This window comes from Equus quagga, chromosome 7, assembly GCF_021613505.1.
Source record: "Equus quagga isolate Etosha38 chromosome 7, UCLA_HA_Equagga_1.0, whole genome shotgun sequence".
NCBI lineage: Eukaryota > Metazoa > Chordata > Mammalia > Perissodactyla > Equidae > Equus > Equus quagga.
The window spans coordinates 2,053,481-2,078,600 of record NC_060273.1 but is presented as its reverse complement, the minus strand read 5'-3'; the positions used below and the strand labels follow the sequence as shown (position 1 = coordinate 2,078,600).

At 52.9% G+C, this 25,120-nt stretch overlaps 2 protein-coding genes across 7 annotated transcripts; both read left to right on the top strand.

Annotated features, from left to right (window-relative positions):
- The first annotated feature begins 1,721 nt into the window (after positions 1-1,721).
- On the top strand, positions 1,722-11,635 carry RNPS1 (RNA binding protein with serine rich domain 1). 6 transcript variants are annotated; one of them, XM_046667553.1, is made up of 8 exons: positions 1,722-1,806; positions 4,808-4,995; positions 5,236-5,391; positions 6,602-6,793; positions 7,094-7,196; positions 7,511-7,664; positions 9,909-10,050; positions 10,735-11,635. In XM_046667553.1, the coding sequence occupies exons 2-8, from the start codon at positions 4,925-4,927 to the stop codon at positions 10,832-10,834; spliced, it is 918 nt and encodes a 305-aa protein (XP_046523509.1). In that variant the 5' UTR covers positions 1,722-1,806; positions 4,808-4,924; the 3' UTR covers positions 10,835-11,635. The 6 variants fall into 6 exon arrangements, with proteins under 6 accessions (XP_046523509.1, XP_046523513.1, XP_046523512.1 ...); XM_046667556.1 differs by lacking the exon at positions 1,722-1,806 and adding an exon at positions 1,827-2,196; XM_046667555.1 differs by lacking the exon at positions 1,722-1,806 and adding an exon at positions 2,217-2,635.
- Positions 11,636-13,077: 1,442 nt separating this feature from the next.
- ECI1 (enoyl-CoA delta isomerase 1) lies at positions 13,078-23,945 on the top strand. The gene is made up of 7 exons (XM_046666355.1): positions 13,078-13,225; positions 13,309-13,422; positions 17,091-17,218; positions 20,839-20,985; positions 21,980-22,101; positions 22,200-22,378; positions 23,647-23,945. The coding sequence occupies exons 1-7, from the start codon at positions 13,174-13,176 to the stop codon at positions 23,811-23,813; spliced, it is 909 nt and encodes a 302-aa protein (XP_046522311.1). The 5' UTR covers positions 13,078-13,173; the 3' UTR covers positions 23,814-23,945.
- Positions 23,946-25,120: the final 1,175 nt, after the last annotated feature.

The window sequence follows — 25,120 nt, the reverse complement described above, 5'->3', positions numbered from 1 at the left end:
TCCATCCCAAGTCACTAAGCCTGTCCTCCCCCGACATCTAATTCATCTCCAAACACACTGGTTCCTTCCTCCAAAATAGCAGCACCGTGGATCTGTTCCCTTCTCTTCCTTGCTGCACCTACCTGTTCAGACAACGTCTGGGGCCAAATGCACCTTCCCTCTGAGACAAGAACCAGCCTAATGAGACAGGGACATCTGCAAGGCCCCTGACCTAACAAGATAAGACCCCTAACCAATTGGTAAGCTAGGAGGATCAGATAGAGGCCATCAAGATCCACATTCTGCAACCTCTGGACTTTCCTGGGCTCACGCATGCACCCTAGCACCCAAGAGTCCACTGAAGGTGACCTTAGCCCCATTAGCATAGTAAAATTCACACCCAGGGGTGGAGAGCTAGCATGCTAATGATACATGCATCGCATGCAGTGGCATGCTACATGACAGTGCAGGCGCAAGCACAACCCCACCTCTACATGCCATGACAAGGCATTCCTCCCCAACCTTTGCCTAATAAAAAGCCTCACAATCTCGTTCCCTAACCAGCCAGTCACCTGCCCCTTTCTGCACTGGCTCCCTCGTGCCTCTCCTGTGCACAAGCTAATAAACTTTCATTTTGCTACTCTCGTTTGTTGTCTCTCTTGATTTCTATCCTGGGGGACAATAAGAACCCAGTGTGCCTTAACAGCTCCTCTCACTAATAGTCATGGAGCAGCGACTGCCTGCCAGGCACAGGTGGGGACGCGGGAGGCACAGCGGTGAACAAACCGGGCAAGCTTTGGGCCTCTCAGCGCCGGGTTTTACTCCAATGGCCTTCTGCCCGGGCCCGGCACCCTCACCCCTCCTTCTGCCTTTGCCAGAGGCTCTGACAGTGCCTCCTTGCCTGCACCGTCTACCGGCCGGGGGATGAAGCTGACGCCGTATCTTGCGCATCCTCCATGTCCTCCCACTGCTGAACTCCACCTTCCTCGCCCTGGCCTGCGAGCCACCGCACTGGCTGCACTGGCTTCCCTTTGCTTCTTCCAACGAGCCTCCACGCCTTTGCACCTGCTGTTTCCTCTGCTGGGCTCGCCTTTCAACTCGGAGCTCAGATACAGTGTCACCTCCTCGGAGATGCCTCCCCTTCTGCACCTTGTCTTCTACCCCGACTTTTGTTCCCCGCTTTCTGGCCGCAGTGCCGCCTGTATTGTCGACCTGGCCAAGCTCCGCCGGAGCAGAAGCCGCATCCATACGGTCACCCCGCACACCAAGCTTGGTTAAACCGCACGAACCCATCCCCGCGCTGGCCCTGCCCGCAGAGCCGCCTCCGCCTGGCGGGCCCCCACGGCAGGCCGCCAAAGGCCGCAGCGCCCGCGCGACCCTCCTCTGCCACCGCCCTGCCGCCCTGGGCGCGAAGCAGCCGAGTCAGGAACGTCCCGACCCGGCTGCAGCCAGGCCAGCGACGAGGCCAGAGCGCCCGCGCACGGAGAGGGGCGGGGCCGCGTTAACCCTCTCCACGCCTGCCGAGAGCCGCCCACGCGGCGCGCCCCTCCCGGCCCGAGCGAGCCCCACGAGTTTGCCGACCCCCTAAGGGGCGCGGCCAGCCCGGGGCAGCCCTAGACCTCCCTCCCAGAGTACACGCCCTCGACACCGCTCGCCACAAACCGCCTTGGCCCTTTAACACTCTCCTCGCTCGCGCCCATTGGCTGAGGCGCTACGTCATCGCTGCGCGCCGCCAGCGGCGCCTTCCCGCTCCCTAACCCTGACGACAGAGCGGCGCCGGCCTCAGCGGCTGAGGAAAGCGGGAGGAGTTCGCGGCGGCGGGAAGATGTAAGTTGGGAGAATCCGACCCCATCCGAGCTACGGGGGCCGCCTGCCAGGCTCGGCGGGACGCACCGTGAAGCTGACCCGCTCCCTGACTCGGCGGTGGGGGCGGCGCCCCGGCGGCGCGGCGCGGGGTCTGAGAAGAAAGAGTGTGGCCCGGGGCGGGAGGAGTGGGAGGCGCCGAGGCCGCGGCCCGGAAGTGGTCGGGGCGGCGGCGGGCGGAAGGGCGCCCTCGCTTCGTCCGCTCTGCGGCGGGCCCAGTAAGGCCCGCGGGACTCGGAGCAGCGGCGCTCGGCTTCCGCCTTCGGGGTTCTCTCACCGGGCTGGAGACCCAGGCCCGCAACGCCAGGCCCCGCCCTGGAAGCGCCCGCGGCCCGGCGCCTGGACGGGGGAGTTGTGAGTGAACGCGGACCGGGGTGCGAGGTCGCGTGCGGGGCCCGTGCCGGTGGGTGCGGAGTTGCTTTGTGGGATGGCTGCCGTGGAAGACCGGCTGATCCTCCTTTCGGGCCATTAATTCACACGCTCACTCCCCGAACGTTTGCCGGGCCCGAGTGCCGTTCTCGGTGCTAGTCGTCAGGGACACGGCCCCTAATGTCGCGGAGCTCAGTGTGACGGGCTGCCCCAGAAGGGAGGAGGCGGCAAGGTTCAAATCAGTGGAGGAGAGACGTGGCTTGTTCTCTCTCTGTTATTTCGCATGAACTGTGCCTAGAGTGTACTTTTACGTGGGGAAGGTGCTGTGAAGATGTGAGCTGCAACGCCATCTGCTCGAGATTTAACTCTTTGTTCTCTCCTCTCTCTGGCTGTTGGACGCGCACCTTTCCGGAGGATGGGGGAGGTAACCAATAACCAAGGTCCGGTGCTGTTACGTGAACTTGTGTGAGCAGAGAGCCTCAACCTTTGCTTTCTAGCCCTCGGCCCCACCCGGCAAAGTGTTCGCTTGCTTCGTGGTTCTTAATTTGTAGAGTGTTTAAGAATAACCGGGGGTGCTTGTTTTCACAAAGTACATTCAGGCAGATCATTACGACTGGGGTGGGGGGCCCAGGAGTCTGCACTGTAGGTCAGCACTGTTCAATGAGGTAGCCATTGGCCCCCTGTGGCTCTTGAGCCCTGGAAATACACCTAGCCCAGAGAGAGGTTTAGAAGACTTGGTATGGGGGGGGGGGGGGGTGTAAATATTTTGTAAATAAGTTTTTGTACTGATTATATTTTGAAAAGGTATTTGGGGTATAGTGTGGCAAATAAGTACATTACTAAAAGTTCATTTGACCTGTTGACTTCTACGTTTTGTAATGTGACTACTAGAAAACTTTAGGATGTCCTCTATTCCTATTGGACAGTGGTGCTCTTGGTGCTCCTAATAAGGGCGGTCCAGGGACTCCAGATGAGCATTCAAAGATTGTGTGTGACTTTGGAGGCAAGAGTTTCTGTGGGGAAAGAGTCTCCAAACATGGAAAAACATCCTTTTATTCCAATGTTAGCTGATATGTATTGAGCCTTAACTATGTGCTAGATCTCTTTCGTGGGTTAATTTGGTTAATGTCCTTGATAATTATAAAGTGTAGGAGCTGTAATTGTCACCATAATGCTGCTGGTGAGAAATTGAGGCTCAGAAAGATTAAGATTGAAATTATCCAAGGTCACACAGTGAAGCCTTGAATCAAACCCAGGCAGGCTGACTCCAGACTCCTAACCACTGGCTTGTACTCACTGATTGTCCAACGACGCTAAATTTTATCAGGTGTTGCCTGGTCGGTGTCTGTAGTACTTTATTATTTTAAGGTAAACATCTTAAAAGATTTTACAGCCCTGCAAAAGAGCAGCAAAAATGCTGTTCTTCTCTCATCCAGTCTCATGTGATTGTCCAAAGCTGGGTGCTTTTTGTTGAGTCAGAACATTCATTCAGCATTTTGGGCATGCCTACCAACATGGAAACAAGATCCCCATTGGCATGCTGTGTCCAGGTTGCTTACAGGCTATGGAGAAGGTGAGGCAGAAGTCGTTGAGGCTAATATCCTGAGGTCTTTGCTTACAACTCAGGCAATTTGTACAGGATCTCATGGGAAATACTGAAGGCAGGCTGTGCCCAGGAAACACGGGGCATGTAGCGAGTAGTTGGTTCTTGTATTTACTAATGACCATTTATTGTGCACTTGCTGCGGTCCAGGCACTTTACTAAACCCTGACGTGCACTGTCTCATCCAATTCCAGTACCTACTTTTTCCTCCAACATTTTATTTTTGAAAAAGTGTAAACATGCAGAAAAGTTGAAAGAATTGTACAGTGAATACCCACATAACCACCACCTGGATTCTACAAGGCATATTTCTGCCATATTTGCTTTATTATATATCTAGCCTCCCATCAATCTTATTTTCATTTCAAAGTAAATTGCAGACTTTGGTATACTTCCCCCATTACACATCCATGTACATATTATTAAAGTTGAATATTTGCAATGACTATTTTTTAACACCTTATTTTGCTGCTTTTCAAAAGTTCATATACTATATCTTACCTGTTTGCTTTGGATATTAAGTGTTTTAATGCTGGTACCAGTTACTTTTGAAATGGTTTTTGCTTCTAGTCATATCGTATATCCAAAGTATCCTACAAGGAAATTCCAGCAATGAAACAAGAGGTCTGATCCTCTCAGTGGTCCTGTCGGGGAGCCACACACAAATTTTTCTCTGTCCTGCATGAGTATGTGCTACAGTATTTCTAAGGGACTAGAGTGCTTATCGTCAAACTTAGGAGTGAAAGACGGGTATTGTATCACATGTAAACTACCAGTGATGGGTACCACCACCATGTCCTTCAGAAAAATACAAGATGAGTTCTACCTGTGTGTCCTGTGCGGGGGGGGGCTCCCTAATGTTCCTGGCTTTGTGGACACTTGCTGCTTAGTGTACTCCTTGCCACCTTCTCATGTGCTCAGCGTTTGACTGCAAAGTAGATTTGTTGCCTTGCCAATTCATTCACTCTGTAAATCCTTTTATCTTGTTATTAGGCTGCACTTTGGCGTAAATTGCAATCGATTAGGGATCGTTTCTCAGACTCGAGTTAGAAGTGAGAGTTCAGATAAGTGAGGCCGCCATTGCTGCTTTGAACACCTCAGAAGGGGAGAATGGATTTATCAGGAGTGAAAAAGAAGAGCTTGCTAGGAGTCAAAGAAAATAATAAAAAGTCCAGCACTAGGTAATCCTTCTGTCAGATTTTTCTAGTGCTACTTTGGGGGTGCTCATTCCAAAGACCCTCAGAAAGGGGAAGATTGGAAATGTCTTGCATTCTACAGTGAAAGGGTCCTAAGCCACAGATCATTTTGCTCTGTGATCACCTGGGATCCCTATAGCCCTTTGGATCCCCTCTTGGGTTGTCCTGTTGTTTCAGGGTTCAGTCAAAGGGGCATGCGATCTCATACTCTTCCTCACCATCCAGGGCTCCTTCTCCTACCAAACGCAAAGACCGCTCTGATGAGAAGTCCAAGGATCGCTCCAAAGATAAAGGGGCCACCAAGGAGTCAAGCGAGAAGGATCGTGGCAGGGATAAAACTCGAAAGAGGCGCAGCGCTTCCAGTGGTAGCAGCAGCACCAGGTGGGGCTGGTAGGGTAGAGGTTGAGAGGGCCTCGTGTCCACAGCCACACCCCGCTGCCTTCCCAAAGAGCCCGTGGACTGCTCTGTCTTAATTTTTTTTTTTTTCCCCCTTAAGATTTTAGGGCCGGCTCCATGGCTGAGTGGTTAAGTTCGCGCGCTCCACTGCGGCGGTCCAGGGTTCAGATCCTGGGTGCAGACATGGCACCACTCGTCAGGCCATGTTGAGGCGGCGGCCTACATCCCACAACTAGAAGAATATGCAACTAAGATATACAACTGTGTACAGAGGGGGTTTGGGGAGATAAAGCAGAAAAAAAAAAGATTGGCAACAGTTGTGAGCCCAGGTGCCAATCTTTGGGAAAATAAAGGGGGGGGGGATTGGCAACAGTTGTTAGCCCAGGTGCCAGTCTTTAAAAAAAAAATGATTTTATTTTTCCTTTTTCTCCCCAAAGCCCCCTGGTACATAGTTGTATATTTTAGTTGTGGGTCCTTCTAGTTGTGGCATGTGGAACGCCACCTCAGCGTGGCCTGATGAGCAGTGCCATGTTTGCGCCCAGGGTCCGAACCAGTGAAACCCTGGGCCGCTGCAGTGGAGCACACGAACTTAACCACTCAGCCACGGGACCGACCCCTGTCTTAATTATTTATTTATTTAAAAAAACACCCTCTGATTGTTCATAGAGATCCTAATTTATGGCAAACTGGCTTGGGGTTTGCTCTGATTATGTATAAAAGATGGTGTCTGGGTTTTCTTTTCTAGAGATATTAAGGAATGGGACATCTTGGGGTATGTTTTTCTCTCCAGTGCTTCTCAGAATTGTAACTGGATTGCCTTAGCCAAGAGCTTGTTTTGCCTTTGGTTGAAAACCAGCCTGCGTCAGTCAGTAGCCGCCTTCCAAGCTGAGTTGGTTCTAACTTGTCAGGCTCCTCCTTTACCTCCCGGTAGGCAAGGCTTCTGCATAGGTGGAAAGCAGCTCATTCCTCCTTTCCTGTCACTGTGCCATGTGAATGCTGTTTTCTGTCCCCACGTAGGGCTTTGGCTTGGGAGGGACAGGTTGAATGTTTTCCCCACTGGGGAAGGCAGTGAGGCTTGAAAATATGAGGACAGTGGTTTCCTCTTCTTGGGAGCATGTGCAAGCTTGTTCTGTACTGTGAAGAAATGCTGCTCCCACTTGCTCTTGTCCGTGACCCCCTCCATCTCGCCCCTCAGGTCTCGGTCCAGCTCTACCTCCAGCTCGGGCTCCAGCACCAGCACAGGCTCGAGCAGTGGCTCTAGCTCCTCTTCGGCATCAAGCCGCTCAGGAAGTTCCAGCACATCCCGCAGCTCCAGCTCCAGCAGCTCCTCTGGTTCTCCAAGTCCTTCTCGGCGCCGACATGACAACAGGCGGCGTTCCCGCTCCAAGTAAGCTCTCCTCCAGCACTGCTTCTCTGCCCAGCGTGGCTTGTTTCAGAGGGATCTCCCCCAAAACTGGTGCATTATCTGGGAACTTAATGGGGGCTGTAAAGTTAGCACAGTTATTATATAAGTAGCCCAAAGAGGAGGCTTTCTGTCAAATAGGATTTCTGAGACAGTGATAATGTACGTGAACTGGCAGGAAAAGCTTCCTTATAAAAAACTGTCACACTAGCATTAACATCACTACTAAAAAAATTTTGACTTGGCAGAAATTGATTGTTTCCGGTGTTTTGTTTTTTCAATCAGATCCAAACCACCCAAAAGAGACGAAAAGGAAAGGAAAAGGCGGAGCCCTTCCCCTAAACCCACCAAAGTGCACATCGGGAGACTCACCAGGAATGTGACCAAGGTGGGAATCTCGAATCTATCCAGTAGAAGGGGTAGGGAAGACGGGTGTCTTTTGCAGATTTTTAGAATAGCAAAGTGTGGAAAAGCAGGCCCCTCTGCCAGAAAGTGAACTTTATAGCCTTTTGCAGCACTGACATCATAGTTTGTGATTCAAGTAGGGCACTGATTAATTCCTTTTAATGGAATAGACTATATATTTGTCCAGGAGATTGACGCCAAACGCCGAGATTGTAGTCAGTATGTGGTGAATTCTCTTTGACTCTTAACGTAAGTGATTGCTGAGTGAGCGTTAGAGTGACCCTTCTTTCCCTCTAGGATCACATCATGGAGATATTCTCCACTTACGGGAAGATTAAAATGATTGACATGCCTGTGGAAAGGATGCACCCCCACCTGTCTAAAGGCTATGCATACGTGGAGTTTGAGAATCCAGATGAAGCCGAGAAGGCGCTGAAGCACATGGACGGAGGTGGGTGCCCCTGCCAGCACTCCTCTGTCCCCTGTCCAAGACCAGCTGCCCGCCACACGTAGGGACCTTTAGAACCAATTTCCAACCTGGCTGCACGTCAGAATCTCCCTGGTGCTCTTTCAGGATCCAGTTCTTATTCACTGTGCGTGTGTTCACCAAAAACATGTTTTGTGGAACGTTGTTCTTGGGGAAAAAAGTTGAGGAAATATAAAGATATTAGCATTTTAAGAATTTTTAAATCTATTATAAGCTTAAGGATCAAATGAAGGTTTTTTTAATAAGAAATATATTATGGACATAATGAAGCATTTGGCTTTTATATGGGAATGTTTCCTTTAATCCTCTCTGAGAGTCATTTTCTGTTTTGCTAAGATTTCAGCATTTTTAGGATTGCTTTGTGAATTCACAAATTTTACCCATTTCCCAAAAGTTTGTGACTTAACTATTTATGACATTTATAGCCATTTGTATTGGGCAGAATGGTTCTAACAACATTTGAATATTTGTGAATAGTTTGCGTGGCCAGTTTTCATTTTGTCTTCAAGTCCACATTTTAAGGAGCGTGGTGTTTCTCTCGGCCCCAGCTCGCTGCCTGCTGTAATTCAGGCAGCTGGGACTGGGAGCCAGGACTACCCACAGCCCTGTGGGGGCTGCCGCGCCAAGTAGGGAAGAGAGTCTAAACACCCCAGAACCTTGGAGTCCTCGGAGGCTCTGTTATACACTTGACAAATAGCTTGACAGTTTTTTGGGTAATTGCCCTCAAGCCCTGGTAGAGTTTGGATACTAGGAAATTTTCCTTCATACTTCGGTAACTGTTTGAATCTACTTAAATCCCTCGGAAGTGTTTTAGGAGCTCAGCATAATACGGTCCGTCACGTTGCACACATCAGCTCTGAGTCTTGTGAATGACTTCTTCGTTTCAGAGACTGTTGCTCATGTGTATTTGAGCACTTGCTAAAAATTCAGGAGACTGGGACACATCTAGGGTGTGCGTGATTATAAATATCTCACATTTTCTCAAGTTTCTGGTGGGAACTTCATGTGTGTCCCCATGTTGTGCTGTGCACCATCGAATGAAATGGCTCCACACTGTCTTTAGGACAGTGGAAGAGCTCGGCCTTTCCTAGCAGCTGGCCAGGAGATGGATTTGTCTCATTTGTTGTATAGTCAGTCAGTGCCGTGAATGCCTAATTGGGGCTGGCTTTGGCAGTGGGCCGGGGGCCACCTTCAGCTGTGTTTACTTAAGTTAACCTTTCAGTAGGTTCTGAACACAGGTCCACATGCCTTAGTTATCCCCTCTACCTTTGAAGTTCCCTTGAAGGTAGGAGCTGAGAAGATAAAAGAGCCCTCTATCCTTTGGGGGCACACAAGGGCTGTGCTTGGTCCCCTAAGCAGTCCCTGGACTGAGGTCAGGGTGCATGCTCCCCGGGGGTTCCTGGGTCTGTGCTTCGCTTTCCTTTAACTCTTTCCCTGAAACCTTGCAGGTTCCTCCGGCCTCCAGCCCATGCTACCTCCCCTCACTGTTCTCATGTGATTTCATTCCCACAGGTGGATTTTTAGTACTGGCTACATGCAGTCACCTCTCTGAGGCGCTTTTTCCAAACTCTTAAGACAAACGTGACATCTGAACCTTGTTTCATTTTGTTCCCCACCCTAGAAGTCTCTTCCTCCTCCTGAGCCCCACTTCTCAGGAGATCATAGTTCATCCAGAAACTTGGTACTCCTCAGCCTGCGGCTCCCCACCCAGTCCATCCCCACGTTCTGGTGATTCTGCATCCCAGTTACCCCTTGAGTTTTTACATTTCACCCCATCTCTGTCCTGCCAAAGCCCTAGTGGATCTCCCCACTGCTCTTGCCGAGCCCCTTCCGGTTGTTCTAGAGAAGGACGCTCAAGGGCTCATACCACCTTCCAGCTCAGTCTCAGGGCTGGGACACAACCCTACCCCTCGCTTAGTGGTTTCCAGCATGTTCTTTAGGTGTTGGCTTGGGTGGCACTTCCTCTGGGAGGCCATCCTAGTGCATCAAGATAGAGTCCTCCATTAGGTGCCGTGCTCCCTTATAGATTCTTGATGACGCCTCCAATAATAGTAATTATGTGGTTATTTCTGACACAAGCTTAGTTCTTCCCCGTTCCCCTAGACCCCTGTCTGTCTTGCTCTCTGTGGTATGCCCACCATGACACAGGCCCTGGCCGAGGGTAGGTACTTGTTAGATATTTTCTGATTTGATCCTTTTTGTCAACAGGACAAATCGATGGCCAGGAGATCACTGCCACAGCTGTGCTGGCCCCCTGGCCTAGGCCGCCCCCAAGGCGTTTCAGCCCTCCCAGGAGAATGCTGCCACCACCTCCCATGTGGCGCCGATCACCCCCACGGATGAGGAGAAGGTGAGTCGATTTGGGGTCTCATGGAGGACTGATTGGGGGCAGTTTGGGTTTGTTTTATTTACAATACAAAGTGGCAACATGATTTCGGGACCTTATTTGTCCTGCTGATGTATGTCCCTCTCCTAACCCCCACCCCATGCTTCGTGCCTCATGATGGGAGTGGGAACGTGGTGTTGGTACAGGTGGCCTTCGGAGTGCATTGTGTTCTTCCAGCTGGGGAAGGGAAGAGAAGGGCAACTACTGGAGTGAGGGATAGGCAGAAGAGGCACCTGCAGGCTGCACGAGTATTCCCAGGAGACTCCGGGTCCTGTATGACTAGGGGCAGGCCCCTCTCCCCCTCCTAGCTGAGAAGATGGGTCAGGGCAGGGAGGTGGGGTGGCTAATTCACTTGGAGAGGCAGCGTTTGGCTGGCCTCTGCTAGTGGTGTCAAACTGCTCTTTCCATAGCCCTCAGAAAAGGGGAGGGAGCCTGGGGTTGTGCCTTTGGTCTCCAGAACATTCATTTCCTTCCTAAGGGCTCCGTGTCAGCATCTCCAAAGGGCGCTGTCCTGACTTGGAGTCCTGAGACGTGAAGCTTTAAGAATTGTTCCTGAAAGAAGCCAGCTTTTCCCCTGCAGTCTGCGATGCAGAGCTGCATGTGTGGCATTTGCTTCTGTGTCTGATGTGACTTCTCCTCTTCCCACAGGTCACGTTCCCCGCGGCGCAGGTCCCCCGTGCGCCGGCGCTCTCGCTCCCCCGGCCGCCGCCGCCACAGGAGCCGTTCCAGCTCCAACTCCTCGCGATAAGCAGGGCCACCGAAGCTCTGCCCCCTGTAACTTATATCCTCTCTAACACAGTTTTGTCACTTTTCTAGCCGAAGGAGGGTCGGTAGGAAAGAAATCCCTCACTCAGGGGCAGGCTTCGAAGGCAACAATTGAGACATTTCCCCTGAAGGCCAAGTTCCAGCTGCAGAAGTGTTGTTGGTTTGGGGTTGTGCCTATAAAGATGCCCTCCAGTTTTCTGGCTAGAAAGCTCCCACGTTTCCAGTCCCTGAGAGAGTCAGTTCACTGGCAAAGCCAGCAGGGACGAGCAGGGCTCCAGGAGGCAGCGTGGCCCGGGTCTGGGAGTATGTTTTTCCATTCCACAGACGACCTGGAGCTGTCTCGTGGCCTGCGGGATCCTTCAGGAAAGGGTGGTCTTCATGCAGCTGCTGTTCCTGTTAGCCTGGCCCTGCTCCCCTGCTTGAGTCCTCTCTGACCTCCAGGGTCAAACGCCCCATGGTTGTTCCCGTAAATGGTTCTGTTTTTACAGTATTCACGCACACACACACATCCCCGTCTCCTTTTCTCTGAAATGGTGAGCAAGCTGAGAGCCAGCTCTGCAGGGTCATCACAGACCCCTTGTTGTGGCTCTTATTCATGGTAGTCTTGCAGGTTACCTTGGTAAGGTGTACATTGCTTTTTTGGCTTTCATTGTACAGTCGTACTATAAATTTTCTGTTTTGAGTTTTGTAACTTTGTAGCATTTTAGATAATGTTGTGTTTGTACTTCGTTGTGTAAAATGAAAGGTCTGTGTCAAATAAACCTAGGATTGGACTGCAAATTGAGTGGTGGGTTTGCTGCCTCCTTCCTGTCCCTTGGGCCTAAAGAAAGCTTCAGTTGTCAGAGGATTAAAACACATGACTGCCTAAGAACTGGATTTTGATTTTATTTCCAAAGTCACCCCTCCAAAATCTGTCAACCAGGAGAACACCAGTCAGCTCCGTGGGTGTTGGGTTGCTCCTGTGGGTCAACAGATCAGAGAAAGGGGTGTTTCATCATCTCGTGTTCCCAGGAGCTTCAAATTCCAACTGACCAAAAACATGAGTCTCATGCTGCTGCACTGTCAGGTAACTGGAAAAACTATTTTTCCACCTCAGAAATTGGTTTGTGCCATAAGGAAGATATGGACGCACTCGTGATGAACAAAAGTTTCCATTGCCCAAAACTGCTTGGCCCTTAGCAGTGTCCAGCGTTCAAATCGAATGGGCAGAAGCCGATTGCTGCTGGGCAGTTTGAAGACTGGCTGCCTCCCTCAGCCTCGTTCCCCCTGCCTGGCAGGCCACCACCTTTGTTCTTGGGTATCTTTTCAGTGGTGATCCGTGCAGGATCAAGCAAATAAAAAGTGTCTCCTGTCCCTTTCTTGCCAAGGAGGTGAGGTGGCACTGCAGTCCTGCCAGTAGTATGAGGGTGCCTGCGTGCACACTGCCCAGCTGTCTACACTTGCCATTCTGAAGGGGGAGGTGGCTGGTCTGTCCTCAGCCACCAGGCTGTGCTGCCCCCACTGTAAACTACCAACTTTGATTCCTCTTATCCCTGAGGGCAGGATGCAGAGCCCGCACTTGAGGCAGCCCTGTCCCCCACTGGCGCCCCCTCGAGCATCCTTTTTGGTACCTGCGTCTGCAGGGTGGAAGGGTTTGAGAAACGGGCCCTGGTGTGATCTGGTTACCTTCGTTACTCATGCTCTGGTAGCTGAGTCTGAGCAAGGAGTTTGCCAGGTTCCCCAAAGTGCCTAATTACCACTTGAGCCCAGAGCCTCCTCTGAGACTCAAATGCACTGTGACTTATGTCCAGTCACCCCCCGTCTCAACACTCTGCTACCTGGGTCACTTGATCTTTCTCTACTTGGTGGATAGCATGCCAGCCTCCCATGGGGACAGCTGTGGGTGGAGGCAGGAAGGACGGCGTCCGTCCTGCGGGGTTTGTCCAGGACCTCTCCTGGACAGGGACCCACACCAGGCCTCCCGACCTGGCAACCCTCCACCCTGCAGCCCCAGTGTCCTGCTCAGTAAGGCCGGCTCGGGCCTCCCGACTGTGGCCTCGGCTGGCCCGGCGCTCATTGCACCCGGAAGCCAAGCGGGGTCGGGCTGCTCCGCCCCCGGCCTCCAGGGGGAGTGGCCTGAGGCCTCGTGGGGCGGGGAGGTTTGCGTCGGGTGGACGTGATGGAGGCACTGAGGGGAGCGGGGGCGGGGGCTGAGTGCACTGTGCCCGGACTGGAGTGGACGGGGCCGGAGGTGGGGCCAGCAGGGGGCGGGTACCGGCCCCGCGCCGCCCCGGGAGGTAAAACCACAGCCCGGGGCCCCGATTCCGAACCAGCCGGGTCAAGATGGCGCTGGCAAGTGGGATGCGGCTCTCGGCGCGCGCCCTGCTCCGCCCGTGTACGTGACCTCCGGTGGGCGGGGGTCGCGGCAGCGGGCGGGGCCGGGCGGCGGGCTAACGGGCCTCGCGCTGTCGTCCGCAGGGAGCCCGCTCCGGGGCAAGGCCCTCGGGTGCACGGAGCCTGCGGCCGGCGGCGGGAACGGCGCGCGGCGCTTCGGGAGCCAGCGGGTGCTGGTGGAGCCGGACCCGGCCGCAGGTAGGCGCCCCCGACGTCCCCCGCCCCTCGGGTGGGCCACTCCGTGCCGCGCGCGCGGGGTCAGAGGTTCGGGCTACGGTGCCGCCGCCTGGCCGCCCGAGTCACCGCGCGGGCTTGCTAACGGCGCCCGCTGCGCAGGGGAGAGGCGGCGGAGCCCGCGCCGGGGCTGCCTCGATTTGTTATTCCCCCAACTCTGAGCCCAGACCTGGAATTCGGATTCATGTGAAAGCTATTGAGGGGCCGGCCCTGGGGCCGAGTAGTTAAGTTCGCGCGCTCCCTTCGGGGCCCACGGTTTCGCTGGTTCGGATCCTGGGCGCGGACATGGCACCGCTCATCAAGCCATGCTGAGGCGGCGTCCCACATGCCACAACTAGAAGGACCCACAGCTAAGATATGCAACTATGTACTGGGGGGCTTTGGGGAGAAAAAGCAGAAAAAAAAACCTCTTGAATTTCTAAAGGCCACAAGATAAAGCTCAAGTTTAAAGTCAGGTTCTGTTGAGTTTAGAGCTTAAGGGTTATCAATCTAGGTGGTTTAAATGGGTTTTTTCCTCCCCCAGTTCATTATGAAGATAAAACAGTTTCTGTTTTTAAAGTTTGGGGGATGTGCTCCTTTATCTAAGCTATTAATTGGAAATTGAAAATAATTGGAAGTATTTCGGAATAAAATATTTTAGCTTCTCTTAATACTCCCACATGACACAGAACCCAGCAGATGTTTTACTAATTAAAGCCAGGAGCTGCAAGTGGAATCACTCCTGACGCCCTCCCCCGCCCCCCATCAGAGCACCTCTTACAACTCTCCACAGGGATACAAAAGGTGGAAAAACCTCAGAAAGAGAAACCTGTGCTTTCTCTACCACAGAGCACTCCAGAGCTGCGTCCTGACAGGGCTTGGGGGCAGAGATGGGTAAAGTTTGGGATTTGGGGACATGCTGTCCTATGACCTCCCAGCTCCAGGCCTCAACCTTTTTCAAGTGGTTTGGACAGAAGCCCTCCTCCCCCGCAAATCCCCCTGCAGCCTTGGCTCTGGAGCTGGTGCAGGGCACCGTCCCCCTTGGTTCAATGCTCTTGTTTAGTTCCTTGCTAGGTTGGGGCTGCCTGAGCCAAGTAGTGAGGGGCCTCAGGGGAGGCCCAACTACCAGTCCAACCAAAACCTGAGTTTCTGAAAGGATCGTTTCTGTGGCAGATTTGAATATGTAGCAGAAATGGCAAAACACATATTTAAAAATATTGGACTGGATAGTGGTGATGGTTGCACAACATTGTGACTATATTTAAAACCACCAGATTATACACTTAAAAATGGTTTAAATGGTAAATTTTATGAAACAAGGAAGACAGAAAAGTATCAGTGAGATAGCAATTTTTTTACCAAAGTGCTCTCCCACAACACCACGCAGGCAGAGCGTAGTAGAGAGTTTGGGGTCAAGGAAGCCAGGCCTGGTTCTGTCCTCGCTGACACACACAGTCAGCCTTCAGGCAGCTTGAGGCTTAGATGAAGTCATGCAGCAGAAGTACTTTAAAAAGGTTTTCAGGGGCCGGCCCCGTGGCCGAGTGGTTAAGGTCATGCACTCCTTTTGGCAGCCCAGGTTTTGCCGGTTTGGATCCTGGGCGTGGACCTGGCACCGCTCATCAGGCCATGCTGAGGTGGCGTCCCACATAGACCACCAGAAGGACCTACAACTAGAATATACAACTATATAACTTGGGGGTTGGGGGAGAAGAAAAAGAAGAAGTAAAAAAAAAGAAGATTGGCAGCAGATGTTACCTCAGGTGCCAGTCTTTAAAAAAAAAATGTTTTCATCTAAGTGCTGTTACTGAAGCTGATCTTAGATTCTGTTCAACATTCCATTAGAGAAATGTTTGTTTAGGGGCCGGCCCAGTGGCGCAGCAGTTAAGTTCGCACGTTCCGTTTCGGGGGCGTGGGTTCACTGGTTCACATCCCAGGAGCGGACATGACACCTCTTGGCAAACCATGCTGTCGCGGGCATCCCACATATAAAGTAGAGGAAGATGGGCGTGGATGTTAGCTCAGGGCCAGTCTTCCTCAGCAAAAAGAGGAGGATTGGCAGCAGATGTTAGCTCAGGGCTAATCTTCCTCAAAAAAAAAAGAAAAGAAAGGAACGTTTATTTAGTACCTACCCTGTGCCAAAGATGTGGTTACTTAACTCACAATGTCCAAGTTCATCCAAATTCCTCTTTGTTGACTTGTGTTCACCTTTGGTCTCTTTACTTTTCCCCCAGTGTCCTCAATTCTGTCTCACCAGGCTCTGAAAAAGTCGAGTTAGCTTCAGAAACTTCCCTTTGAACCAAGTTTGGGGAGCTCGCTTCTGGAAGTTTTGATTGCTTCTTATATGTACATACTTGTAGCCAGTTAGCAATTACCTCTTCTTCATAAATGAGAGGTATCAAAAGAGTCCACTTGGGGCCTGGCCCCGTGGCTAAGTGGTTGGGTTCGCGCGCTCCGCTGCAGGCAGCCCAGTGTTTTGTTGGTTCGAATCCTGGGCGCGGACATGGCACTGCTCATCAGGCCACGCTGAGGCAGCGTCCCACATGCCACAACTAGAAGGACCCACAACGAAGAATATACAACTATGTACCGGGGGGCTTTGGGGAGAAAAAGGAAAAAAAATAAAGTCTTTAAAAAAAAAAAAGAAGAAGAAGAAGAAGGGCCCATTTGCCCTCAGCACTTAGTTCTCCTAGGGAATGGTCTGTGTTGACCATCCCAAGATTTCCAAGGTCCTGAATGAACCTTGGCGCTTCTGAAGCCCTTAGGGTCTGCACTTGGGCGGGCAGTGAGAACAGAAGGCCCAGGCCAGCAGCTGCGCTGCCTACAAGGGCAGGCCCATCCCGCCTGCCTCCCCTGCTGCTGGCAGAATGAAGGAATGGGTCATGGAGAGTCTAAGGACATCTGACCCTGATATTTTTAGTCTCTATCCTTGAACCGGCATGAACCAGAGCGCCCCTCTGGAGTTCCTCCTTGCATATCTAGTTCTTAGAGTTTGCTCACTCACTCCTCAAGAAACTAAGGCCTTTTCCTACTCCCATGAGGATGGAGGACTTGTGTCTGGAAGAAAAAGATCAACAAAAATTTGTACACGAGTTCACAGCAGCATTATTCACAATAGCCAAAAGGTGGAACCAACCCAAGTGTTCACCAGCACATGAATGGATAAACAAAATGTGATATCCACATACAATGGGATATTATTCAGCCTTGAAAAGCAATGAAGCACTGGCACACACTACAACATGGGCGAACCTTGAAGATGTTCTGTTAAATGAAAGAAGCCAGACACAAAAGGGCACGTAGGGTGTGATTCCATTTATAGGAAATGTCCACAATAGGCAAATCCATCGGGATAGAAAGGAGATGAGTGGTGGCCAGGGGCCCGAGTGGGAGGCATGGTGACTGCTGATGGGTCTGGAGTTTCCTTTTTGGGTATGGAAATATTCTGGAACTAGATAGTGGTGGTTGTACAACATTGTGAATGTACTTAATGAACCCAAATTATTCACTTTTAAATGGCTTATTATATGTGAATCTCACCTCCATTAAAAAACCCAGAACTGTGTAGTTTCCTGTGGCCAGGCTGAGCCTGCAGTATGACTGGGGGCACTTTTCCAATGCTGGGTGCGAGCTTTCTCCTCTTCATTTCAAACTAGGGGTTGCTGTGATGAAGTTCAAGAATCCCCCGGTGAACAGCCTCAGCCTAGAGCTGCTGACGGAGTTTGTCATCAGCCTGGAGAAACTAGAAAACGACAAGACCTTCCGAGGCGTCATCCTAAGTTCGGTGAGTACTCATTAGCTCCCCCAAGGCCCCAAGTCCTCTGATCAAAGTGTGAACCGGTTAGCACATCAAAGTCCAAACTCAGGGACCATCTGCATGTCACCTGATGTAGAAGAACCAGGCAGCCCCGGATGCAGGTGCCACCACAAGAGGCTTCCAGGGATCGTGGTCCTGGGCAGGTGACGTTTTTGCAGGGATAACCTTGAGCCCGCGCGGGTTCATGCAGGGAGGACCCTGCACACACTTGGCAGTGGACTCCTAGGGCGCCCTCCCCGTCTGGCCCCAGTAACAGTGCGCATCCTGAAAGCCGTTCTTTTCGTCCTCTTTGGGCAGGTCTTAGAGTCCAGTTCTTAAAGGGCAAGTTTTTCCTTCTGAATTCTCAAGGGGAACCTCAGCATTGTCCCCAAGAGCTGGCAAAGGCATTTGTGGGAGCAGTGTCATTGCTGGGGCCAGAGAAGGGCAATAGGCAGCATCTGTTGGGTGCAGGATGGTGGGGCAGAGTGTGACCCTGAGGGGAGGGGTTGCACTGACTGAGAAGAAGGGGAGCTGGGTGGTCCTCAGAGCCTGGGCTGGTTTTAAGACTCAGACCGGCAGGACTGGGGGCCTCATTTGTTCCTGCCTCCCTCCAGGGGGCATCAGGCCCACCTGCTCTGCCAGGCGCTGGGGGTGCCGAGAGAAGAAACAGACAAGACCAGCTGGGGAGGTGGAGTATGGAGCTTTTGCTGGGTCAGGAGAGGCACTGGGCTCACCTTTCAAGTTAGAAAGAGCCACAGACAGCATGAGTGTCCCCCAAAGCTCAGTGCCACCATATTACAAAGATCAGTGGGAACGTCTTAGCCCTGCCATAGTTCAAGGTGCAGGAAGCTGACGGTCACAGCCTGTTTGGCAGAGGTTTGGAGCATCCACAGTGGGCGTGCAGCTGCTGTCTTTAACCCTCAGTTTGTCCCCAGGTGGCCTGGTGGTGTTGCAGCCCTGAAGAGCCTGGCTGCCTCTGATGGCGGGGCCATCCGTGTGCCAGAGGCAGAGGCCAACAGGGCATTCTCAGGAGCTGGGTCCCATGTGTACAGCCAGTGGGTCCTGTGATGCAGGGGCTTGCAGAGCAAAGCCTCGCCCATCCCATGGAAGAGAGATTATTCTGTGTTGCTCTGAGGGCAGGACTGATCCTCATGGGTGTAGATTGTTGAGGGGCTGGTGACAGTTAAAATCCCAGGGAACGTTCTGACAGTTATAGCTGACCTGCCTGGAGATGCTGAAATTGCTTGACTCCATTTAAGGTGTCATTCATAGCATGACATTTTATTTATTGTACTTTAAAAATGAGGGAGGGGCTGGCCAGTCAAGTTCACACCCTCCACTTCTGCAGCCTGGGGTTCACAGGTTCACATCCTGGGTGTGGACCTAGAATGGCTCGTCAAGCCATGCTGTGGCAGCATCCCGCATAAAATAGAGGAAGATTGGCACAGATGTTAGCTCAGGGCCAATCTTCCTCACAAAAAAGAGAGAGAGAGTGAACTGCATGTCATCAAATATAGGACCTTCAGAATGAAACAGAGGAAGACCCAGCACTTAGCAAGGCTCCAGCCTGTGTGCACGTAGGCACTGGGCGCTGCAGAGGAGGTCCCTGAGCCCCCCTCAAGGTTGCACAGCTCAGGGGCAGGGGGCCAGCATTTGTCCCTCCAAACCCCACTTTCTCCCCACTGCGGCGTCCTCTCCCCACAAACGTGTCTATGCATTGTGTTCTGTGTTGAGTGCCTACTGTGTCTGTAGCACAACGCCTGGCCCAAAGTGGGTCCTCAGCAAATGACTGGAATGACATCATTCTTGTGTCCTGTGGCCACTGTGGTCAACACAAAGGAACAACAAACAAGGTGGCTTAAGACAACTCGTGTATTCCCTCCTGGTTCTGGAGGCCCGAGGGGAGAATCCTTCTCTGCTTCTGATCTCAGGCGCTCCTGGTGTTCCCGTGCTCGTTCCACCACTCCAGTGTCTCCCCTGATTTCACACAGCCATCTGCCCTGTGTCTCTGTGTCCACGTTTCCCTCTCCTTAGGACCAGTCACGGGATTCAGGGCCCCCTCCTCGAGTATGACCTCGTCTTAACTTGATCACATCTGCAAAGACCCTATTTCCAAATATGGTCACGTTCACGGGTACTGGGGGTGAGGACTTGACCTTGTCTTTTTCGAGGACACGGTTCAGCCCACTATAGACATGTTGCTGAGTCACAGAAACAGGCTGCCCTGCGCCTCTTCCCGTCTGTCTGGCAAAGGCCGTCCCCAGTTAGGATCACTGTGGTTTCCTTCTCTCATCCAGAGGCTTCTCCACCTTTGCTTCCTCAGGCACCAGGACTGTGGGCAAGTGACGTTAATCTGTCCCACTCCTGTGGTGATAAAATGTATTGGATTTGGGGTGGGAGTTGGTGGGGGGCCGGTGACGGGAAAAGGATAAGGAAGAAGGTAGAAAAGCTGAAGGTGAAGTCCACGCACATCCTCAGCAAGAGCAGCCCTGTCCCAGCCACCGTCACGCCTGCCCCTGGGGCTGGGTGTCAGGAGTGTGCATCTGGCCATCTCTGTCAGGTCTTTTTAAGTCATAGGAGCAGGACACATTCCGTGGAAACAAAAGGGGTCAGCCTCCAACTATGGTGCACACACAGCACGTGTGTACAAGAAAAATGGAATCACGTTCCACACCCTGCACAGCAACTTGCTTTTGTCACTTAATAGAAGGATGTAGAGTGACTATCCCATACTTCATTTTATCCACCCACTGCTCCCAGACCGCAGGTGGTCATCAGTCGTGGTTAGAGCATCAGCGCAGACCACTTCCGCCTCAGGCGCCCAGCTGTGGGAGCGGCTCGTTGGCTCAGAGGTGCCCTGACCACACACGAGCCCCAGGTGTGGGTGTTTCTGCGTGATAGCTACTGGGCATCCCTCCCCGTCTGTGTTCTTGGCCAGCAGTCCTATGAGCGCCCAGAACTTGGTGTCCACCACTGGAACGCCCCCTTGTGCTGGCAGCCCCCGTCCCAGCCTGTCATTCCTCTTCTGTCTTTGCTCCCCCTCCCTTCCCTGGCACCTGTGTCAGGCCCTGGGGCATCCATACACGATCCAGGCCATTCCCCAGGCTCTGTCTCACATGTGACAACCCAGGGCAGAGGTCTGGCTTCTCGACTGACCATTGCCCCTTCCTTCCCTGTCTGTGTTCTGACAGCTGCCCTCCTCGAGTCTGCAGCTTGCTTGACCTTTGAGGGTAAATCACTGTGCGCCCCCTCCAGACTCGGTCAGGAGTCCTCCCCACACCTCTGAGCTCCTCTGCCTGGGACACTGAACACAGAGCCAGGCATGCACAGAGCCTGGTATATTTATGTCCTGGGGAGCACTGGACTCTGCCTGCCTATTCTGCCTTTTCTGGTTTGAAGCTGGAAAAGGAAGAACATCCCAGGACGCAGAGGGAACTGAGTCCAAGGGAGGTCCAGGCTGAGTCCCTGGAGCCCCAAGCTCTGCCGCCCTGAGCATGACCTTGGCCCCACTGCCCGTTGGGCACCTGTGGGCTCCCCAGGCCCGGGAGGGGTGTGTTGCCACCAGGAGGAGGGCTCTGACGGGGCCCCTGGCTCCTGTACTCCCCCAGGATTGCCCTGGGGTCTTCTCAGCTGGCCTGGACCTGACAGAGATGTGCGGGAGGAACCCAGCGCACTACGCAGAGTACTGGAAGGCTGTGCAGGAGCTGTGGCTGCGGCTCTACCTGTCCAACCTGGTGCTGATTGCTGCCATCAGCGTAAGTGTCCCCATTCCTGAGTGGCCTCAGTGACTCACTGGGGACCAGCCTGGGGGGAGATGGAGTAGACATGGCCATGCCCTCGGGGAAGCCCTCGTTGAGCAAGGGGCCTGGAGAAGACTCAGAAGTGCACAGGGAAGCGTGCCCTCACAGACCAGTGTGACATGGTGACAAGGGGGGCCACTAGAGGTCAACTTGCTCACTGGGATGGGGGCAGGGACCAGGGCCCACAGGTCAACACAGCCCAACAAGAGGGCTGTAGGGAGTAGGGGAGCAGATGGGGAGCAGATCCACATTTTGGAAACATCACTTTGGCCCGACGTGGGAACGCAGGTGCCGGGTGGCTGAGGCAAGGGCGTGGGGCTAAGGCTCGGGAACCAGTGTGCCCAGAAGAGCCCGTTGTGACAACCAAGTAAGGTGCAAGGAGGGCCAAACTGGCAGAGGGGAGGGATGGCAAGAGTCAGGAAGACTCCAATGGGGTGTGGTGGCCACTGACAGCATGTGGGGGGCCCAGAGGGAAGGAGACAGCGACAAAGACCTGCCATCTCTGATTGGGGCAGTGGGGTGCGTGAGATGAGGATAGTGTGAGTTTGGGGTTCCCAGGACATCCTGCTGGGTATGGCAGCGGGCCCCTTGGGGCATGGCATGAAATGACAGCTCTAGCTAAATGGTTGTTTGGCATTTTAGCATCCGGACAAAAACTGTGCAAGGAAAGGCAACTTGCTACCCTGACCAGAGGGTTAAGAGTGATTTTCTGGCCCCTGAGACCTGATGGCCCTGCCAGTGCCTGGGGCCCTTGGGCTGATGGGCTACCCTGAGTCCCCACTGTGCACACCCAGCCCAGACAGTGTTGGTATGGCGCCCAGCGGGGCTAGGGGCACCCCGGGAGCTCACACCCACCTGTAGGCCTTTCCTCCAGACCCCAGCCCTCTAGAATGTGACTAGGATCAGCTGCAGCAGCACCCAGAGCCCAGTGGTCTTGCTTCCCCTGCAGGGAGCCTGCCCAGCTGGGGGCTGCCTGATCTCCCTCACCTGCGACTACCGGGTCCTGGCTGACAACCCCAAGTGCCTCATAGGGCTGAACGAGACCCTGCTGGGCATCATTGCCCCCTTCTGGTAAGGCCAGGGCCTGCACCCACCCTCCACTTGGCCCCGGGACAAGCTGACCCACCTGGGAATCCCCAGCTGGTGGTGAGTGGGTGTGTGCATTCCAGGTTCAGAGACACCCTTGTGAACACCATCGGGCACCGCGCCGCGGAGCGCGCTCTGCAGCTGGGGCTGCTCTTTCCGCCAGCGGAGGCCCTCCAGGTGGGCATGGTGGACCAGGTGGTGCCTGAGGACCAGGTGCAGAGCACAGCACTCTCAGTGATGGCCCAGTGGATGGCCATTCCAGGTGAGGAGCACAGAGAGGGGCAGCAGCCGTGGGTACTGGTGGGTGAGCAAAGCCCCCTCCCTCCCCAGCCTGACGCTCCTGGTGAGACCAGAAAGTTCTAATGTAAAGGTGCTCTGTGCACATCACCAACGTGCAGGTCATAGTGGCAGACTGATTTAGTGTCCAGAGGCTTCCGTAACAAATCACCACAAGCAGGGGAGGCGGGCTTAAAACAAGAGAAACGCATTCTCTTGCAGATGGGAGGCCAGAAGTCCAAAATCAAGGTGTGGGCGCTCCCTGGCTTCCTCCAGAGGCTGTAGGGGAGGATCCTTCCTGCCTCTTCCAGCTCTGGTGGCTCTGGGTGTTCCTGGGCTTGTGACCACATCACCCCACCCACTGCCTCCATCTTCACATGGCCTTTTCCCTCTGTGTCTCTGTGTCTCAAATCTCCCTCTCCTCTCTCTTATAAGGTCACCTGTCATTGGATCTAGGGCCAACGCTACATCCAAGATTATTTCATCTTAATTACATCTGCAAAGACCCTTTTTCCAGACAAGGCCATATGAGGCACAGGTTCTAGAGGGGCGGTTAGGACTTGTACATATCTTTGTGGGGTTCACTGTTTAGTCCACTACACAGGCAACTGGAAACAGCCTGCATGTATGTTTATAGAAATAGGGCTGGTTATATCACTACGATAGAGACCAGGATCAACAGACCATCTCTGAAGGGCCAGGTGGATGTTCAGCTTTGTGGGTCACTTGGTCTCTGCCACAACTGTGGCGTTGGAGCATGGAGGCAGCAAGAGTCCGTGAACTAATGAGCATGTCTGTGGTCTGATAAAAGTGAGGGCCACTGAAATTTGAATTTCATATAATTTTCACATGTCACAAAATATTACCCTTTTTTCAACTATCTAATAAAGTAAAAACCATTCTTAGCTCGAGGGCCATGGTGGGGGGCCAGGTTTGCCAACCCCTGACAGGGACGAATGACTGAATGCTGTGCAGCCATTATTACATCGTAAAAGAATATTTAGTGACATGCAAGATATTCTCCATAACATAATTAAGTGAAAGTAACAGGTTAAGAATGCAATTTTCACAGCATCCTATATGTTTTTAAAAGAAACAGATGGGCAGTGGACAACAGGTGATTTTCTCCTCTTTGCTTACTTGGATTTTCTAAGTTTTCTACCAGAGTTTCTGTTGGAACTCTCTTGGAAAGGTTGGGAATGATGCCACTGTCTCAGACAGTGAGTTTTCACATGTGAACTCTGTTTTCTTTAGACCATGCTCGACAGCTGACCAAGAATATGATGCGAAAGCCCACAGTGGACCGCCTGCTGAAACAGCGTGACACAGACATCCAGAACTTCGTCAGCTTCATCTCCAGAGACTCCATCCAGAAGTCCCTGCAGATGTACTTAGAAAAGCTCAAACAGAAAAAGGGCTGAGGGCTGCGCTGCCCACACAGGGTTTAGCCACACACGCCCTCCTGGGGGCCCTCTGGTTCCGAGGGGTTTTAAACGAGGTGTTCTCCAACTTAAAAGTACTTTCAGCTCTTTGCTTTGCTGATCTTCTTAAAAGGCCCTGTTCCTTGTAGCCAGTGTCCCAAGGCCCACAACTACCCATGAGCACCTTTTCTACCTGGCAGGCAGGCAGGGGAGCGCTGGTGGGTAGTATCTCGATTTGGGAATCATGAACTGGCAGGACCTTGGCGATGTCACCACTGAGTGTCTCCTTTCCCAAAGCCGAATTCTGCATAAAGTCCTTGGGCCTCTAGGCTGCCTGATTGCTATAGGCATAAGGCTAGGTGGTCATGGGCCCTGAAGATCCACACAAGCCCCCAGAGAAAAGCCCTCTGGTCACCACCCATGTTTGTTTAGATGGAGGGAGCCTACAAGGGTTCAGAGAAAGCGGGGGAGCTTGGTGAGGGACGAGGGAGGCATTACGTTGTGAGGCGTTCTACACTGCGAGTGTCCTAAATCTTATTTTAGATTTTGCAAGAAAAACTTGTCCAAGTTTTTGAAACAATTGTTTTTCCTCCCGTACAATTCAGGCCAGTTCCCAAATCTTGCCAAAGGTGAGATGTTTGGAAAACTAGAAACCTCACTGGGTCCTCGTCAGTTCCACCATGTACCCCAGTTCCACGTGTTCCTGATCCTCAGGTGATGGGCTCACCCGGGACGCAGGCCACTGTCCTGACAAGTCCTTACCCAGCCCAGGGCTCCTGAGCAGGAACCTACCCAGGAAGGCACCGTTGAAGGGGCTGTACCACCGTGAGGCATGTGGCTTCTGTGGACACAACCTGAACCCTACCCACCTTCCTGGGCTGAGCGAGGGGTGCGGCCTGCTTGCCACCGAGGGACTCCCCAAATGTCCAAGGGCTGCTGACTGGCTGGGGGCAGGGGGCCAAGGGCAGGCCCTCCTGACCAGACCACCCTCACCCCTGCAGGACCTAGGAAGCGGGCTGCAGGAGGGACATCCGGCCTTGCCAGTTGGCACTTTACCTGCGTGTAAGCGCTTAATCCCCAGCTGCACTTAGTACAAGTTCTTGGAAGCCTTTACAGTTTGCGCAAAGCAAGAGCAAGGAGCTTCTGCTAGTGAGCACAGGAGCTGCCTTCTGGAACCAGCCTAGTGTGGAGGTGGTCACTTCCCAGCAGGATGTGACATGAGCACACCAAGTCATCCCTGTCCCCTACAGGGGCTGGGATCAGGGACCCACTGGGCTGCAGGACTGAGGTTTGTGCCCTAGAGGGCT